Source organism: Eleginops maclovinus, chromosome 20, assembly GCF_036324505.1.
Source record: "Eleginops maclovinus isolate JMC-PN-2008 ecotype Puerto Natales chromosome 20, JC_Emac_rtc_rv5, whole genome shotgun sequence".
NCBI classification, from domain to species: domain Eukaryota; kingdom Metazoa; phylum Chordata; class Actinopteri; order Perciformes; family Eleginopidae; genus Eleginops; species Eleginops maclovinus.
The window spans coordinates 9851565-9868393 of NC_086368.1; the positions used below are offsets into that span (position 1 = coordinate 9851565).

Here is a 16829-nt window from a genome sequence, read left to right on the forward strand (position 1 = left end):
TTTTCTTTTAAATATAATACTGTCAGCCAAAACAGTATCGGATTTTCCACCTGGGGCTGAGCATTATGCACTGGTGGGATCCAAACTGCACATCCAGGCGACCACACGCAGACATGATACAGGCATGATTCATGCTCCCTAGGGTGCTGCTGTAATGGTCCATTATTCACGGTGGTGAGGATGCTTGTGGAAGCACATTTGGTGTTGGGGGTATATCACTGAACCTGGTTGGGATTGCTCCATATTGACCCCAGATGTGTTTAAGCCTGGGTGTCTAGGTGACTGTAACAGAAAGTAGGGTCTAATGGAGTGGGTGCCTTTCTGTATGGTTCTTTCTTTAGCCAATTAAATGTATGCAAATTCAAATTTCAGATTGAAAATATAAAGAGTCTAATAGTTAATATTGTGTGTGTGTGTGTGTGTGTGTGTGTGTGTGTGTGTGTGTGTGTGTGTGTGTGTGTGTGTGTGTGTGTGTGTGTGTGTGTGTGTGTCTACACAGGCATAAAGACACCATCCTTTCTTACAGACAGAGGGCCCTTAAACAACTCCAAGTGGTGGCCTCACTTAACTGTAATAATCCCTGCTGCGCCTGCGGAGATCCAAAGAACAGAGGCCAAAACCCCATTTTGTGCATATGGGTTTAAGTGGGTCAGAAAACGTGTGTGCTTTCAACAGTTAAAGAATCACTCAGTGACTATAGGAAGGTCCAGCCGAGGCAGGAAAGGGAAATTGAACACAGACTGCCGGAGGCACAGATCCAGCATCAGATGACTACAGCAATCCCTTTGTGCTTTACAGAATGTGTTAGTCGATAGACATGGGATCCATAAGTGAGGCTGTAACGTATTCCAATATTTAGAAAACCAAAAAAATCTCCCTTTCATATTGAACATGCCAAGCTATGAACAGACCTACTCACTGGCAAAGCTTTTTTTATGGTTACCATGGAAATGACATTGCCAGAGGAGCAAACTAAGGGCTTACCTACAATGTACAGTAGGCAAGGACAGCAATGGACACTATAAGGTGTCTTGTGAAGGGTAACAATGTGTCATTTTGAAATGTCTTTTAATTTGGATAATTGTCTATACCATGCAAGTTCATGTGTTTGCTTTAAAAATATTTAAATATGGTTGTTCTTTTTAGGGCAATCATACATTATTTCATAGTAGATTTCAGGAAAAACTGCTTGAATAAAAAACATTTCCACAAGCACCACAACTGTACATCCAAAACTAGGACACAAAAGGAAACACAAACAATAGCTGTACAGGCAGACGGCTCTCCCCCATAATGCCAATTATACGACAATCTAATTAAGTGGTTAGCATGTAGTCTTCACACCAGTGTTCCTCCCTCTATCCGTCCGTCTATCTCAGTCCCTGTCTTTTTCATTCTCTTTCATTCTCTCCATCACACACACAAACCAGCAGTTGATGCACACACACGCACATCCTCCACATATATATTTGTTCAGCAGCTACAGTATCACACTGACACACAAGGCAGCCCATCAGTGGGTCAGTGGAAGACGGTTGCCATGGCAGCACATCCTGAGCCATGGTGCCGCATGATGAGGTGTGACGCTGCTAAACCAGTCTCCTTACTCTGCTCTGCATTGATGCCTGTATGCTGCTGTATATAAAACACAAAATGGTACAGTCCAGAGCCCCAGATTTCCAAATCCTCACCCCAAAAACCCTCTGTCCCCTTGTAGAGTACAGGACACACTACTTGGTTTCACCTCCATTATGTCTTTCTACAATATGTAATCTAAATGATCAGCTATGATGAAACGGTGGCTTGTTTTGTGTCATGCCTCAGGCCACGAACAGCACATGGTGCCATCATGAAACCTAATAAACTTCTCAGATGAATAACCCATTGTATCTAAACAATTCATTTGTACTGTGAAAAACATTTGTATCTCCAAAAAGAAGTTTCGAAAGATATGTTTATGAATGTATTTATGTCATCTATCGTTCTTTTGTACCGTTTTAAATGACCTGATGTATTAATACAGTCCCCTTGCCTCAGAAAAAGGTGCTCTAATCGATATGTTTTATTAATAATTAAAATTGTGTGATGTAAAAAGGGGCCGCTCAAAGTTGGACACTTACTGATGATCGGCATTTTCCTTTTAGCTTTACAAAACGTTTTAGCTTCTTTTAAGTTTATTGTTTTGATTTTACAGCTCACGACTTCACAGCAGCTGTTTTTAGCAAAAAAGCTACAATAAATTGGCTTTTCACAATCTGCCCAGCACCAAACAGCAAACTGACAGTTTGTGACTAGCTGGTGAACATACAGGAGAATTTAAAAGCTAGCTGAGCCAGATATTACCTCTACAGTTGGCAGAGACCAAAACAGAGCTAAAAGGAGAGCAAACATTGGATTTTCGAGGTGGCCAGAAATACTACTCTGAATTAATCGTACTGTTGCTATACAGTATATACTATATGTGTAACTAGGCAATTAACATGTTCAATATATAAACAATGTTACAATACAGTATTTCATTAGGCTATTTACAGCTCCGGGTGGAGGAAAACTATCAGTTAATGCTCGTACAACAGCAGCAGTAGGTCTAACAATGGCTACTGCACAGACCATGCTTACAGTAGCCAGTTGGAAGTGACTTTCATAAAATACACTGTCAAACCCTAATTTTCCAACCAATTGAGGTTTATGAACAGTTAGTAAATGATAAATTATCCTGTTCACCAATAGGCAAGGTACAAATAACTAGTCTTAGTATTCTTGTCCTTTAGGGTTTAAGAGTTGCTGATGCAACAAAAACAAGCCCAGAAGTTATGCAAGGCTCCAGCGCTACTGATGCATTGCAGTCATTGCAGTCATCAACAGCTCTTTATTGCAGCTAAGTGCCTGTTGCTGCTATTCTTCAGCAAATGCTCCGCCAAGGGTTTTGGAGGCAAACCAAATGCTGAAAGACATTTGCCTTATTTTCGATCAGATCTTCCATTTTAACATGTTTCGAACAGTTAATCTGCCAAAAAAACACATAAATCTGTCACAGACAATTATCGTGTTCTGCTACAAACATTAGGCTTGCATTTATACCATCAAATAAATGCGTGATGGAAAAACAACTAATTTTCCAGATGAACATCTGTACAAGACATGTAAAACTAACCTGTGCTTACATACAGCTGAGTGCCTGTAAAATATCAACCATAATTGACAGAACACTTCTATAAATGACACTGAAGGCTGAATAGTGGTAATAATTTGTATACCAGATATGGAAAAAACTGACCAAACACCAGCAATATAATTTGATAACTGCTTTAGCAGTGTTTTAAATATGGCTTGCAATGGGATGATATCATTTGAGTGATGGTGAAACTCTGCCAATATCGTGGGAAGAAGGTAACCACAGGAAGCAGTTATGATTCTTGACGCGGTCAAGGCTGAATATGTAGCCACCTCAACACTAAAGAGACAGGAAACACAGTCACTCTGGGAAGAAGTTGAAATCAGTCTCGTAAAATTAAGTGTATGGAAAAAAACGACAAACATTTCGAGCAGACAGTGTCTGAGGTAACATTAACAGCAAAGATTTTATGCATGCAATCTAAAACAACTATATAAAACCTAAAACAACAAATACTTTTTATTGTACCAGGGAAACAGTGATTTAGGTCTAATGCAATGTAAGGGTACATTAGTAATGCAACCAAGTGTAACCCTTCAAAATCTCTTGATACATTTAAAGTAGTATCACATTTCTGTGCACAACATGAAAGGGGTTGCTTGTACACACTTCCCAAAAGAGCAGAGATTTTGAGCTCATTATTTATGGTCTGCAAGAACCGCTCTAAACAACATAATTTGAAGCAGCAGCCAAATGTTTCAGGGAATACATTTTTATAAACGAATGCCTAACCTGCACACCTGCAGATAGACAAATGTTATGTCTGGTTTGAGAAGAAAGTAAAACAGCAAACAATTGAATGGACCTAAGTGCAAGTGACCAAAGACACAGTTATACTGAATATTTGAGGTGTGGCTGGTCTGTAAAGGGCGAAAGTTGTCTGAGTCAGTGATTTAATGGCTGCCGGAAACGCTAATAGGCACATTTTTGTTTTTACATTAACAAATACATTATAAAGCACTTCTACATTTCGGTTGTTTCTTCTATCCTCTAATGGCCAATAATGACAATGCAGCTTTGTGTAAGGTTTTATTTATTTCTGGGTATGTATGCTATATTGTACAATGACCATCAGAGATTCAAAGATGTATTATCATATACACAACTACAGTCTAGTTATGCAACGAATGAGAAACTTAGGTCAGTTCTACTAATGATGATATTCCCAGTTTACCAGGAACAAACAGAAATGCTACTTAAATGATAAATAAAACAGGCTTTTTAAAATGCGTTTTTCTCCTTACTTGGCCAAACCCGATTACCATTAAGCTGTGTTTTGGCTGTAGAGAAGCAATCATTCCTCTCTGATGGAAAGATAAAGCTCTTGAGGAGATTGGGATGCATGTGGCTTCAGATTATTGAAGAGGCAGACACAGAGCAGCAGTGATTACTGTCAGTGTGTTCACATTTAGCCTCAAAGCCAGTACTGTCTGCTGCGGGTTAATCAATATCCATTAGACGTCAGGCATTGTGCTGTAGTTCCATGTGTTGATAAACAACATGCATTGTTTCTTAATATTTTACTATTTTTCCTCTTTTTCCAGACAGTTTCAAGCATTACACGGCGGTCTTATACATTACATAACAACATATATTAACAACCGTTTTATTAATTAGTAAGGAGTCTTTTTTTTTACTATTCAGATAGAGTTATTTATAAATGGGGCTAATTTCAGATTAATGAAAGGCATAAATATGTTAAACTGAGGCTCCAGTGAAAGGGAACAAAAATTGCACCTCTCCTTACAGCCGATTACCAGCTGGTTTCCATGGTTACGCAAGAGGAGCCTGATCTATTTTCAAGAGCTGGTAGCTAATGTTTCTCAATGAGCCAAGCTGTGAGAGTGTGACAGGGGATGTACAGTAGCCTAGAAATGCAAATGCAACACAGAATTTGCAAGAGCATATTGTAAGGGAAAAGATTGAGCATGTGCATGTTAAACGGGATTAGCTAGTTATCTACACCAAAGGTTGTTGGTGTATGAGGCAGGATTAACTTTTGATATAGAGAACAGTATTCCTGCAAGAAAATCAAGGATGCTTTGCAGTGAAATTAATCCACACACAGGCAAGTGAACCATACAAATAAGAAGAGTGCAACCTACTCAAGGTCAGTGAGAAGATAGCACCTAGTGTTAGTGTGCTTTGGTAGCCACTACAGCCTAGAATCATCTCATGACAATACCATGTATGTATCCAAACACACCTATAATCCTCTTGGTGTAAATGGTAATAATCTAATGTAGGGGACCATGGCACAATCACCTTGAAAACAGGTTAAGGGACGAGGAAAAGAACTGTCCGGTTACAATGTATACTCAACTATAAATGAGAATGTGTGCTCTTGGAGCGCCAAGCAGGCAATGAAGGCTTTCCAAAATGTCAGGTTAAAAAACCCTTACCAACACTGACAATGGTCGAAAAATATTTATGTTTTTAATCATTTAGCTACAACAAAAAAATGTTTTAATTGGGAGGCACCGATTGCTAATTTATTTTTGAACCAAAAGTTGTTAATAACTATTTGGCTAATGCCAAAACAAATGTTGATGTTTTTCAGAGAATTTTCTGTTGCTGCTTTTTATTCCCCTTTCAGTCCCAGCGAAACAAATAATAAGTGTCATTAAAAAAAAAAAAATCGTCATTATAGTAACTTTGAATGAACACTTTATGAAACTTGATTAACATAATACTGTGACAATGAAAAGCAAACGTTCGTGAAAAAATAACCTTGTAAAAAGCCCATGTTTCAGGCAATTACCTACAGTATTCAATAAGAAGTATTTTAAGTACCGAGTCACAGAAAAAACGACAACTGTCTAGTGACATCAGCGCATCTCACCTTGTCATCTCAATGACAGTAAATAAAGTGGACATTGGCCAATAGCATCCATACTTCTAAAAATGTTTCACTTGTTCCTTGTTTTATTATTTAGATCGCCTTCCTGTTTAGGGATTGTGGTTGTCATAACACTGAGCATGATGGTGCATTTTTTAACACTGTTACATAAAATGATTAGCATCTTCAGAGCCTGTGGTGTTGCAAAGCAGAGGCAAGTCCCCACATTCACCTCTCACAATAATATGAACCACCACAGTAGCGCTGACGTAGCGAGGGACAGAATACAGGACAGATTTAAATGGATTTCGAGTGCACGGATGTTACTGTGAGGAATGGACCCAAACGACATAATCCCCATTTAATCCTGACTTTATCAGAGTTCTGCTGTCTGGTATTTTCCACTTTTCTCCTGACAAAATACCAAACCTTTTCACATGCAGCTGGTAGTAATTTTTCATTTACTACAATATTTACAAGACTCTGTTTTCATCACTCATCATACTCCTATGATGAGTGTCTCTCAATCTAATTCACTTCAGCTCCAAATTTGACAAAACTTGAAAGACCCATTTCCTTTTCACACTGTTTTTTTCTTTGCTCCAATTTTTACTCATCTAAATGTGTCTCATCTCTTTCCTTGTCCTTAATGCAATCTGTAGTAAAAATGTGACCTGGCTAGCAGGGACTAGTGAGCGCTCCAGGGGCAGAGCTTAAATCCCACTGCATGTGCAACAGCGATAAAGCTGCTAAATCACACTGGAGAACTGTCCTGGATTCCTTCTCTCCCTCTCTCTGACTCTCCCCGTCAGCTATCGACTTGGGAGAGGGAATTAAAGAAAGACCACAAGGGATGCCAAAAAAGGGAAGCAAGGGTGAAGGTCAAGAAGAAGACATTGAGGAAAAAGGTGAAAGCGGAGTAGAAGACAAAGAAGGAGTAGAAGAAACAGGACAACATTAAGACTACGAACAAGAGGAGTGTGAAGAGGACAAAGTCGTCTAAGTGAATTTAAAAAAGCAGAGTGTGAAGAAACACAAAAAAGAGAAAAGCAAAAAAATGAATGAGGAAGAGAAACTGTGAGAAGCAGCCTTCATTTGTTGCTTGTGCTCCTCCTAATATAATCTTTACAAGACTCAGAAGCTGCACAGTTCATACCACTGAGAGACAAGGAAGCATTTATTGTGAGGCACAGAGGACACCTGAGGAGTTTTGAAGTCCATTGGTGAAAAAACTTCTGAAGGCCTTCTCTCACTGTCAGCAAAAAAGACTCACAATGTTATGAGAGCTTTGAAAAATCCTTAAACAGCAAGTAGAAAAAAGAGACTGCTGATGAAAGCTCTTTGATAGGCCTGCCAAGTGCAAAAGATGAGATAACACAAAGCAGAAAGCCACAATGTCAGCATGAAAAGCTGACTTCATCCAACTTGTCTGCACAACTGTTGAATGTTAAACAACCCTCTCCAATGAAAATCAAGTTTTAAACCTTGTTAAGGTGTCCATATGGATTTGTTTATACTTCAGGGCACATCATACGTGAAGAAAGAAGTCTATGACGGAACATTTCCACCTTGGAACTGTGGTGCACCAATGACAGTCTCAAGAACATGCCACATACCGTAGGTCACATTTCAAAAGGAACAGATCACGCCAAATTAGGATGGAGCATTCCATAACATTAGCGTAACGGTTAAACGATGGATATCAGAGGAGGCAAAATTGTGATGTTCCAGACAAACTTGAGACAGAAAAGTTAGGTTTGCAGCAGCCTTTTTCCAAAGTACTGTTTTATCATGATTACCCACAAACAGAAGCAATTTGCCATAAAATGATTGAGGTTCAGCGCTTTGTCTTTAGGCGACACAGTGAGTACAAGCCGACATGTTGATCAACCAGTACGTTTCAGTTTCAGTCAGAATAATTCCAATATAAGGACATTGTTACATTTAAGCCATATGGGATTTCTTTCATTCACAATACATACAACAAAAAAAAAAAGTTTTTAACTCCAAGCTGGGATAGGGACTTTAAAATGCCCATATGCATCCTAATGGAAATGCAGCATGGAATAATGACCAGCAATAACAGCAGGACAGTAACCTCCTTATTGCTGTCTCTGAGTAAAAGGAAATGCAACAATTTCTGACTGACCTTTTCAAAGTAACAAGGTGCAGGCCTAAAGGACAAACCGGCATTCAGCCGTCTGGAGCCACTGATTGAATCATGTTGTCATGGTAACAAGAAGTGCAAACCCATGCTTATCTTCAAATACTCTTACCCATTAGCCAGGTTGTCGTCATCATCCGGCAGGCTCTTTCCTAGAAGGTCGCTGTCACTCAGGTAACCAGACTTGAGGTCGTCCAACCCCTCAATGAGCTCGATTCGAGACGTGCTGTTGAGGCGGCTGGAGCAGCGGGCTGGCATCGTCTGCGCCGTATACTGGGAGCAGCTCTTACTCCCCTGGTACCCTCCGCCCGTGGAGGACGGGGCCTCGCCAGCTTGGAGACGAGGGCTGGACTGGCCGTGGCGCCAGGAGAGGGGCGACGAGCGGTTGGACATGCTGGATATGCTGCGAGCGTTGGTCTCATCGCTGTCATAGCCCATATTACTGCTGTCCATACAGCTGGAGAGACACATGGAAGGTCATTGTACCTGAGGCATTTAGCTGACTATCTTCAGAAGTCCTTCAAAGGAACCCACACAGGCATTGAGTCGCTGTTGACCCAAATAGAGCAGTGGTGGCGTATCGTCTGCAGGGACTAAAGCTAGAAATGTGGCCTCTCAGGACCCGAAGACAAGGAAAAGGATGACCTGATATCTCTGGTTTTACATAGCAAGAAAACCCTCCCTGTCTCTTCAGACAACACTTTCACAAAGACAGAGGGATCTGCTTTGCATGACCACACCCAAAAACATGCTGTCAGCACTACTTTACACAAAAATTCTGAATGGAGTATGTCAAAGATTCCTAGTCACTCCCCTAAGTGGGTCAGGGTAAGAAATGTCCTCCAAATGGCTGTGTCTGCAGGTTACGTAACATATAAACCAATTCACCCAAATAAATATTGCAACAGCAACGAGCATGGGAGTATTTTTATCCATTCTTGATGGATAATTTATCAATATGGAGGCTCACTGCTGCCACTCCAGTACTGAAACTGGGCGAGAAGAGTTACTTTTGACAATGAGTATGATTGTAGATAACTACAGTATTATAGTGCTGTGAATTACAAGACGTCTTTTCAAGCATCCATAACAAAAACTGGCCAACGGCAAAATAATACAATTGCACCATTTCCCAGATAAGATAATGGATGGAATGAATGACGGATGAGAAACATATCGTTGTGTTTCGCTGATTGTAATAATTTGTTTAGTCATCGATTGTAATCTAACTTATGCATCACTTGGGTTTAAATGGCTCGAGTTAATCTAATAGCAGACTAAGAAAAGTGTTTAATCAAATAAATATATTGATATAAAATACCACTTGATTACATAATCATTGATGAAACAATTAAAACATGAATTTTGATTCATTTTTTAAATCAAATGCATAACTTTTTTTTAAAGGATCGTTTGGTTTTGCAACAAATTGACTAATATTTTGCACACTTAAGAGTTACTCATTCATGTTTCTGGCCAATAAATGCTCCTTATTTTAGAATTACACTGTTTATGTTGGTATGATTTTGGTTTGTGGGTGAAAAAAAGCATTTTAGAATATGGTTTTAATCTTCTATAATATTTTAGAATACATCCTGTTTTAAAACAAAAATAATCAGTGCAGGTTTAAAGAGCTAGAAACCAGACATATGTTTATGCTCCATTCATGTTTCACAGGATATTACATCCAAACTTTGATGTTGAAATGAAAATACAAACACCTGTCCTCCTCCACCACTGCCTTGTGTTGTGGTTGTTGCACAAATTAATGCCTGGGCCTTTGGCCTATGAGAGCCAAACAGAGAGATTCCTACAATGAAGTCCTGACCATGAAAAAGAGCCGGGCTATTTCAGAAGGATGGAAGCCAGATGTGCATCATCATCCTTTCCAAACAGCCACAGCACAAGTGTTTACACATGACGGTTGTGTTGAGTATCGATCCAACAAACTATCCAGTACTTTTTATGAGTTTCTTTTCAGTTTATACCAATGACAAAAGAATTGGCTCAGGGTCTTTAGATTTCATGAACAAAACATTAACCCTAATGTGTTTGTGATAGTAGCCAGTGGTGCAGGATACAGCATTATGATACAATATAAAATCCTCAAAAACAGATGTATGGCTGTTACCTATGACTTAGCTGGGATCCCCGCAGACTCGTCATTGTATCCTCCAAATTCTGGCGAAGGTCAAGGACATTCTGCACGGTCCGCTTCCTCTGGGACTCGGGGTCTGTGGATCAGCCATGCAGAACAAAAGGTTATGAAACATTTAGAGGGTCAAACTAAAATTCAGACACAGGCTTCTGTTTTTATCCTGTTCCCTGTGTTTGTGTTATAAGAGAATTCATGCATGCACACCCTTCCTGCCTCCACCTGCATGTGCTCTCACGTGCATTATTTGTATCTGGACTGATGTGACAAGTGTCTTCCGTGTAAGCACACAGCCAGCGTATGTTCACATCATTAGGCAGACAAATTTCACTCCATGGGCCCCCTCACCACGGTAACCTCCGCTCCACCCCCCCTTCTGCACTGACATGGTACATCCTGAAAATGAAATAATGAAAGGTTGCCCCACATTGCCCACCAGGGGGACGTATTCTGACATATACAAGGATCTCTTTCAAGGAGTTTTTTTTTTCTTTCCAAAGCTTCTGGTTTTGTTTTATTGAGCATTAACTCAGAGTCTTTCAGTCGAAGCTGTAAGGTTAACAATACACGGAACTGCAGCCAGAAAGATTTCGCTGCAGGTCAGCGTATTTGGACAAACCTGCGTGCAATGCAAAGTGCGAAGTCAGTGGGTCATGACCATGTCAAATCAATATTACAGCGCAATTACGACTGTTGTTGTGTTAGCTGTGACAAATCAGTGAAACCACCCTGTCTCAGAACAAAATGAGATGGGGTTTTCCACTGCAGTGTGCGAAGGCTAAAAACCCTTGGGAAGAAAGAAATTAAAATTCAATGCATAAACTGGAATAGCTGGAGGACGGTGGGCGGTTTCATGGGAACACACGTCAAATAATGTGCTGCTCTCATAAAGACAAGTTGAAGTACTTCAGCACAGTCACATTAAAACATTTACACAGTTCACACATTCAGAACACATTCGTTATGTCCTTTTTGTAAACAAGTCCAAATCTGCATCCAAACGTGTTACTGTAGCACTTTTGATACATTAGGAAGTTTGAAAAGCATAAATCTAAAATACATTACATTTATGGCCTCAGTGAAAAAGCAATAAATAATCTTCCTGGCACTTGTGTATCGTAGTATAACCCAATACAGGGTAATCATAGTTATGCATTATTAACAAGCAAGGTCATCTGTGATCTATGAGTCTGTGAGAGCCCAACTAAATGAGATATTGAGTTAGTTTAAATATTATGTTGATAGAAACAAGTCTGGGCTCAAGGTAGTTTAGAGAAATTATGTAGTGCAACTTGATTTATATGGAAGCAGACAATTCTCAGTGTTTCTAATGCAGATGAAAATTATTATAAAACTTATCATCGGTGGAAGTGTATGGCAGTGTCCTTGTTCAATAATAGACATATTATAATAAAACACACCTAACAGTTCATTGTATTGAGCATTTTAAGTGAGATTTGAACACAAAATGATGCGTGACAGACTCAAATAAAATTGTGTACCGTGAATAAGTTACACTGTTTTGTAGAACTGTGAATTTGGTTCTATCGTTTATCAATTATTAAGAATAACACATTGTGGTTTTGAATACTGTGTACAGTATTTAGTGCATCCACACAAAATAAAGATGTTGTCAGTTAACATTCAGCTGTTATGTTGAGTAATCTCATGTGTATTCTATAAAACGTCATCTCACACATATTACATTTAGTTTATTTGAGATCATGAGAAGAGAGATACAGTATAGAATAACATCTCATAAATTCAAGGCAAACATGCTAAAGTCTCAAACTTATTTCCACTAGTCTGAGACAGTCCCTGACTAAATCTTTTAGTAACCTCACATGAACAAACTCTAACCACATGCTTATTCTGGCATAATTCTAATTTATTTATGATGAATTCCTGGGAATATATTCAAACTTGAATCCTGGACACAGGGAACACATGTGCATCACAGCTGTTTGGAGCATGTGCATTATGCACTGTGTTCCTGTGCAGTGACAGACAGTCCTCTGGCACTCTGCAATGCAGTGACGCCTACAAGAAGGAAAACTCGGACAGTATACTGAAGCAGATGTGAAGGGGGAAAGACTAATGAATGATGCATCCACAGGAAGTGCTCAATATCGACACTGTGCAGAGGCAGATTAAAAGCAAACTAATTATAAAATACTGTTAAAATGCCCTTTGTTATTAACCTTATAAAGATTGCTAAATCAACATTGAAAGGTTCTACATGGTGGCCCAATTAATTGAAACATTAACCTCTAAATTTCCACAAACAAAAAAACGATCAGGGTGGGTATTCAGGGTAACAGTAGTTTTATTGGCCTCTGCAGGTAATTTAAAGCCTGTTTCTTTGGTTAGATTTCCTAGGGAATCTAAAGCACTTGACAAAAATAACGAGAGATTGCTTCATGGCACAACACTTGAAGAGGATGTTTTTACATGAAACATTTAAATCTTGTATAAGGGGCAAAGAGAAGAACTAATTCAAAACTTAGATAGCCTGCCATTTTGACTGAGGTATCCAAATAGTGCATCATCAGAAAGTATGAGACTGTTGTCCTGTTCAAAACTGTTTACTTAACCATTACAGTACCTTATAGAGGAAATCAGGTTCGACCCCTTGCATGCTTGTATAGCATGAAATAATGCAATCTGTGACTATTTCCTCCCCCACATAACATTTTACTGCTCCTCTATGAATCTACATACAGTAGCTGTAGGCCATTGCTACGTTGGAGATGACGATGTTTGCTCAACCCCCTTTTTTTCCAGGAGTCCTGATGTCTGACTTACTCTAATCTTTGTGGATATACATCTATAGTTATAATGACCTGGAATGTACCATTTGTTATAGTCCATTCATTATTTTGAAAATAATTCCAAGCAGCTGATTTAAGGTAAGTCCATTTTCATTTACTACCAAGCTGACGACTGCCCTGTGTGAACTGGAAGAAGATGGGAGCTTAACAGAAATTGCAATTATTTGGTGAGAGAATCAAACCACAAAATAAAAGCATGATAATTCCATTTGACCGGGATGGAAATGTTTTATTTAGTTTTGTTATCCGCAGCCTTGTCTTGTGATGATGAAGTGATGTTCAAGCACTGAATCTCAGCCATGGGGTACTAACCACTATTATAAATGAGCCTTATAACCAATTTCCCCATTTCCTGATGTAATGTTGGTAAACAAAGAGAACCTTTATGCTCAGAAATAAAAGTATCTATTCAGCAGGCTTAGAATGAGATATGCTGCAGAAGCACAGCACTGTATTAAGCACAAAGCTGGCCTTGAATGTAAAGCAGACTATTAATGGAAACATCTTTTTACAGTAACATGCATTTCCACTGTAAATGCAGAGTTAGGAAAAAAGTTCCAGTCTTCAGTTAATGTTACCATGAATGGAACACATCATTATTGTAGTTTAAGATATTTTCATCTTAATGATGATAACATTGTTGTGATAGTTCCCCGCCTTTCCATCATCACGTTCGGTCTCCATTTAGTGGTGGTCTTTACTTTATGTGCACAAAGCACTTGACTTGTGTCAAAGGTAATAAAGATAAGGTAAAGATAATAAAAACCCCCTTTGAGGAAAAATATTTTCGATTGATTAGGAAGAAATCAGTGAGGTCAAAGCGTTACATTGAGGAGGGAAGATGTATCAGCCAGAGGCATTTTGCTACAAATGTCGTGCAAATAGGCTATTAAAGTAGATGTGGGTGTGGTTCCCAATCAAACTGAGCTTTCAGACATTTATGTAAATTCCCATTTTGAAAAAACTGTAATGATGCAAAGCAGCTATTTTTGTTATTGTTTACAGTTCATAGCTGCTTTATGTGTGACCAACATGAGTGATAGATGTCCATGTACGCTAATGAAGCATAGATAACAGATTAAATCACCACAGATGTGTTCATTAAGATGCAGAAGTGAACATGCTCTCCTGATGATTTGGAAGCAAGCGTATGCAGATAATTGAAGAGTACATCAAATACAAGCCTGAACCAGATATGTAGATCACAGGACTTTAGCAATACGAATTAATGCAACGAGCTAATGTGTAAGAAACATGCGCGATAATATTTATTATTATTATATTGTTCTTTACACTAGAAGACCTTCTGTGTCATCAGGAAGGGTAATGCTTCTTTCTTGATAGGTTTTGAAATGGCCACTAGATTTGAGACTGATCTGTAAAAACAACTACAAAATACTATATAAAACAAAAAACAGGTGCACACTTTCTGGAATACAGGTCTAAATCAGACACATACTACACCTGCAATTAAACAAGGAGTCATGCTTTGAAATGCAAAAACAAAAACAAAGCAACAAAGAAGATGGAGTCTTCATAATTATAACCCCCTATAAAATGATCAATATCCCTATTGTTGATCGAGCCCTTCTATTGATGAACCTGACCTACACCACCAGGGAGAAAGCCATTTTCTCTGCCATTTGCACTGCTGTAGTACACAGGGTGTAAACCATCTGTCAGAGCTCTACAGATGAATGGAGCTGGGAGGAGGCTAAATATGTGTCTGTGTGCCGAAGATGAATTCAATACGGCATGCCTTCTTTTCCCATCTCTCTTTTGAATGGAAGTGTATGTGGAGCAGGGGATGGACCCCCTCGAGTGCATCGGCAAATGTTGCAGCAAACAAGAGCTTTATTAAGGGGATCAGCGTGCTGAACCCCTCTGGCTTTTTTCATGCAACCAGCCGGCAATGCTATAGGGGCTATTGCACAATATCAATGGCAGCAAGCCTCAGCCACCTGAGCGACATGCTGGAGGAATAGGAACAATAGAGCTATAGCTTTGGCATTTTCACAAAAAGCTAAATGGTTAATCAAATCCCAAACTGATGCAGCATGGAATGAAATAAGAGGAGCATGATTTGCAGAAACCACAAGGATGTCTTCAATTTTTTCTCATTCGTAGAGCTTCATTTAATCCGTTTAGAAACAGTGTGGGTCTGCAGCAGCAAGAAGGTGCCGTGTGCTATCAAAGGGGGCGTGCTGCCGAGAAGTGCTGAGAAACCTTGCAAGCCACATGGTCACCACACGTACTGTAGGGGCCCTGGAGTGTTGGCGTTATCAAGAATGCTCTGCTGTACTCACCTAAAATCTGACTGAAGAGCAGCTGCTCCAGGTCGCCCAGCACTGTCACCACCAGTTCTGGGTCCACCTTCAGGAAGGGCTTGTCTCCACCTTCCTCCCCCTGGCCTTTGGACCCAGACTCCCCTCCGGCTCCAGCTCCCTGCTTCTTGGCCTTCGCCTTGCTGGAGAGGATCTCATCATCTGACTTCCCATCCTCAGGTGCCTTGCTCAGGGGCTTCACCTCAGCGTAAGGCGCACGCGGTATCCGGCTCTGCTTGTTTAGAGCAGATGGAGCAGCCAGCGGGCTGAAGGGCTTGGGTTTGCCCTGGAACAGTGAGTGCTCAGATTTGGAAAGGTTTCTCGAGAGAGGGGCACCCCCTCCGGCACTATTGCCCCCCCCTGCTGTCTTTGGCTTGCCCATCTTGCTCTGCCCTGCTCCTGTCTTGGCCATGTCATCACACCACTTGGGTTCATAGAGGTGCAACTTCTTCTCAGCATCAGTGAGGACCGCCAGGTTTGTCATAGACCTCTGCTTCCGGAGATTGGAGGGCACTGGTATCCTGCCATCAGAGCTCCCTGCACGGTAAACCTTCAGCTCACCCCTCTGTGTGCTCTGAGGTACTCCAGACTTTGCTCTCTTAGCTGCCATACCAACTCCTTTGCCATCTGCTTGGCCGTATGCCTTTGTACTATCTGTCCTTTCCATCTTCAAATCTCCTTCTCTGCCTCTCACACTATTTCCAAGCATGCCTCCTGCATGAGACCATATAGAGAAGCATCAGCAAGGGACAAAAAAAAGGCTTCCGTATTAGCTCCTTTTCCTTGTGCAAAAACACACATCAAAAACCTCTACAGGCAATCCGGCAGCCTTCTCTTTCTTCCCTCTGTCTCCTTCTCTCCCTCTTTCCTCCTGACAGGCTGCTGCAGTTGCAGCTGTTGCAGTGCTGCCCAGGCACTCCCTTTCTCTCCTTTCCTTCCGTCCTTCTTTCCTCCGATTTTTTTCCACACTCCTCCCTTCAGCACAGCCTCCTGCCGCTGAAGCGCGCAGCAGCGGAATGACAGCGGCAGCAGACGCAACAGCGCTCCCTCCTCCCCCTGCTTTCTGCTGCCTCTCCCTTGCCTCCTCCTCCTCCTCCCCTCCCATCCTCCTCCTCCTTCACTCGTTTTTTTCTTCATTTAAAAGATGCTTTGCTGTGTCTCAGCAGAATATGTGAAATGTGAGAAAGCGATGAGAAGCGATCATGTGTGGCTTTTAAAAACCAGGCAACATTCTCCTCTCACACACCATGTTTTCTCACCATCTCCTCTGGTTCCTTTGTTCTCCCCCTCCCCCTCCCTCACCTCCAGTGTTCCCTGTACAATACTCTCTACGCGATGCAT

At 40.5% G+C, this 16829-nt stretch overlaps 1 protein-coding gene across 4 annotated transcripts in view; it reads right to left on the reverse strand.

The window, feature by feature from the left end:
* Positions 1-16829, reverse strand: part of nav1b (neuron navigator 1b) — a 75418-nt gene that overhangs the window by 34718 nt on the left and 23871 nt on the right. For 3 of the 4 annotated variants that reach the window (XM_063910621.1, XM_063910619.1, XM_063910617.1), the window contains exons 1-3: positions 15471-16443; positions 10310-10412; positions 8291-8635 (exon numbers count right to left, since the gene is read on the reverse strand). In XM_063910621.1, coding sequence (XP_063766691.1) covers positions 8291-8635; positions 10310-10412; positions 15471-16197 — 1175 coding nt within the window. In that variant the 5' untranslated portion in view covers positions 16198-16443. Of the gene's footprint in view, positions 1-8290; positions 8636-10309; positions 10413-15470; positions 16444-16829 lie in introns of those variants that run through there. The other variant, XM_063910616.1, reaches the window with a different exon arrangement.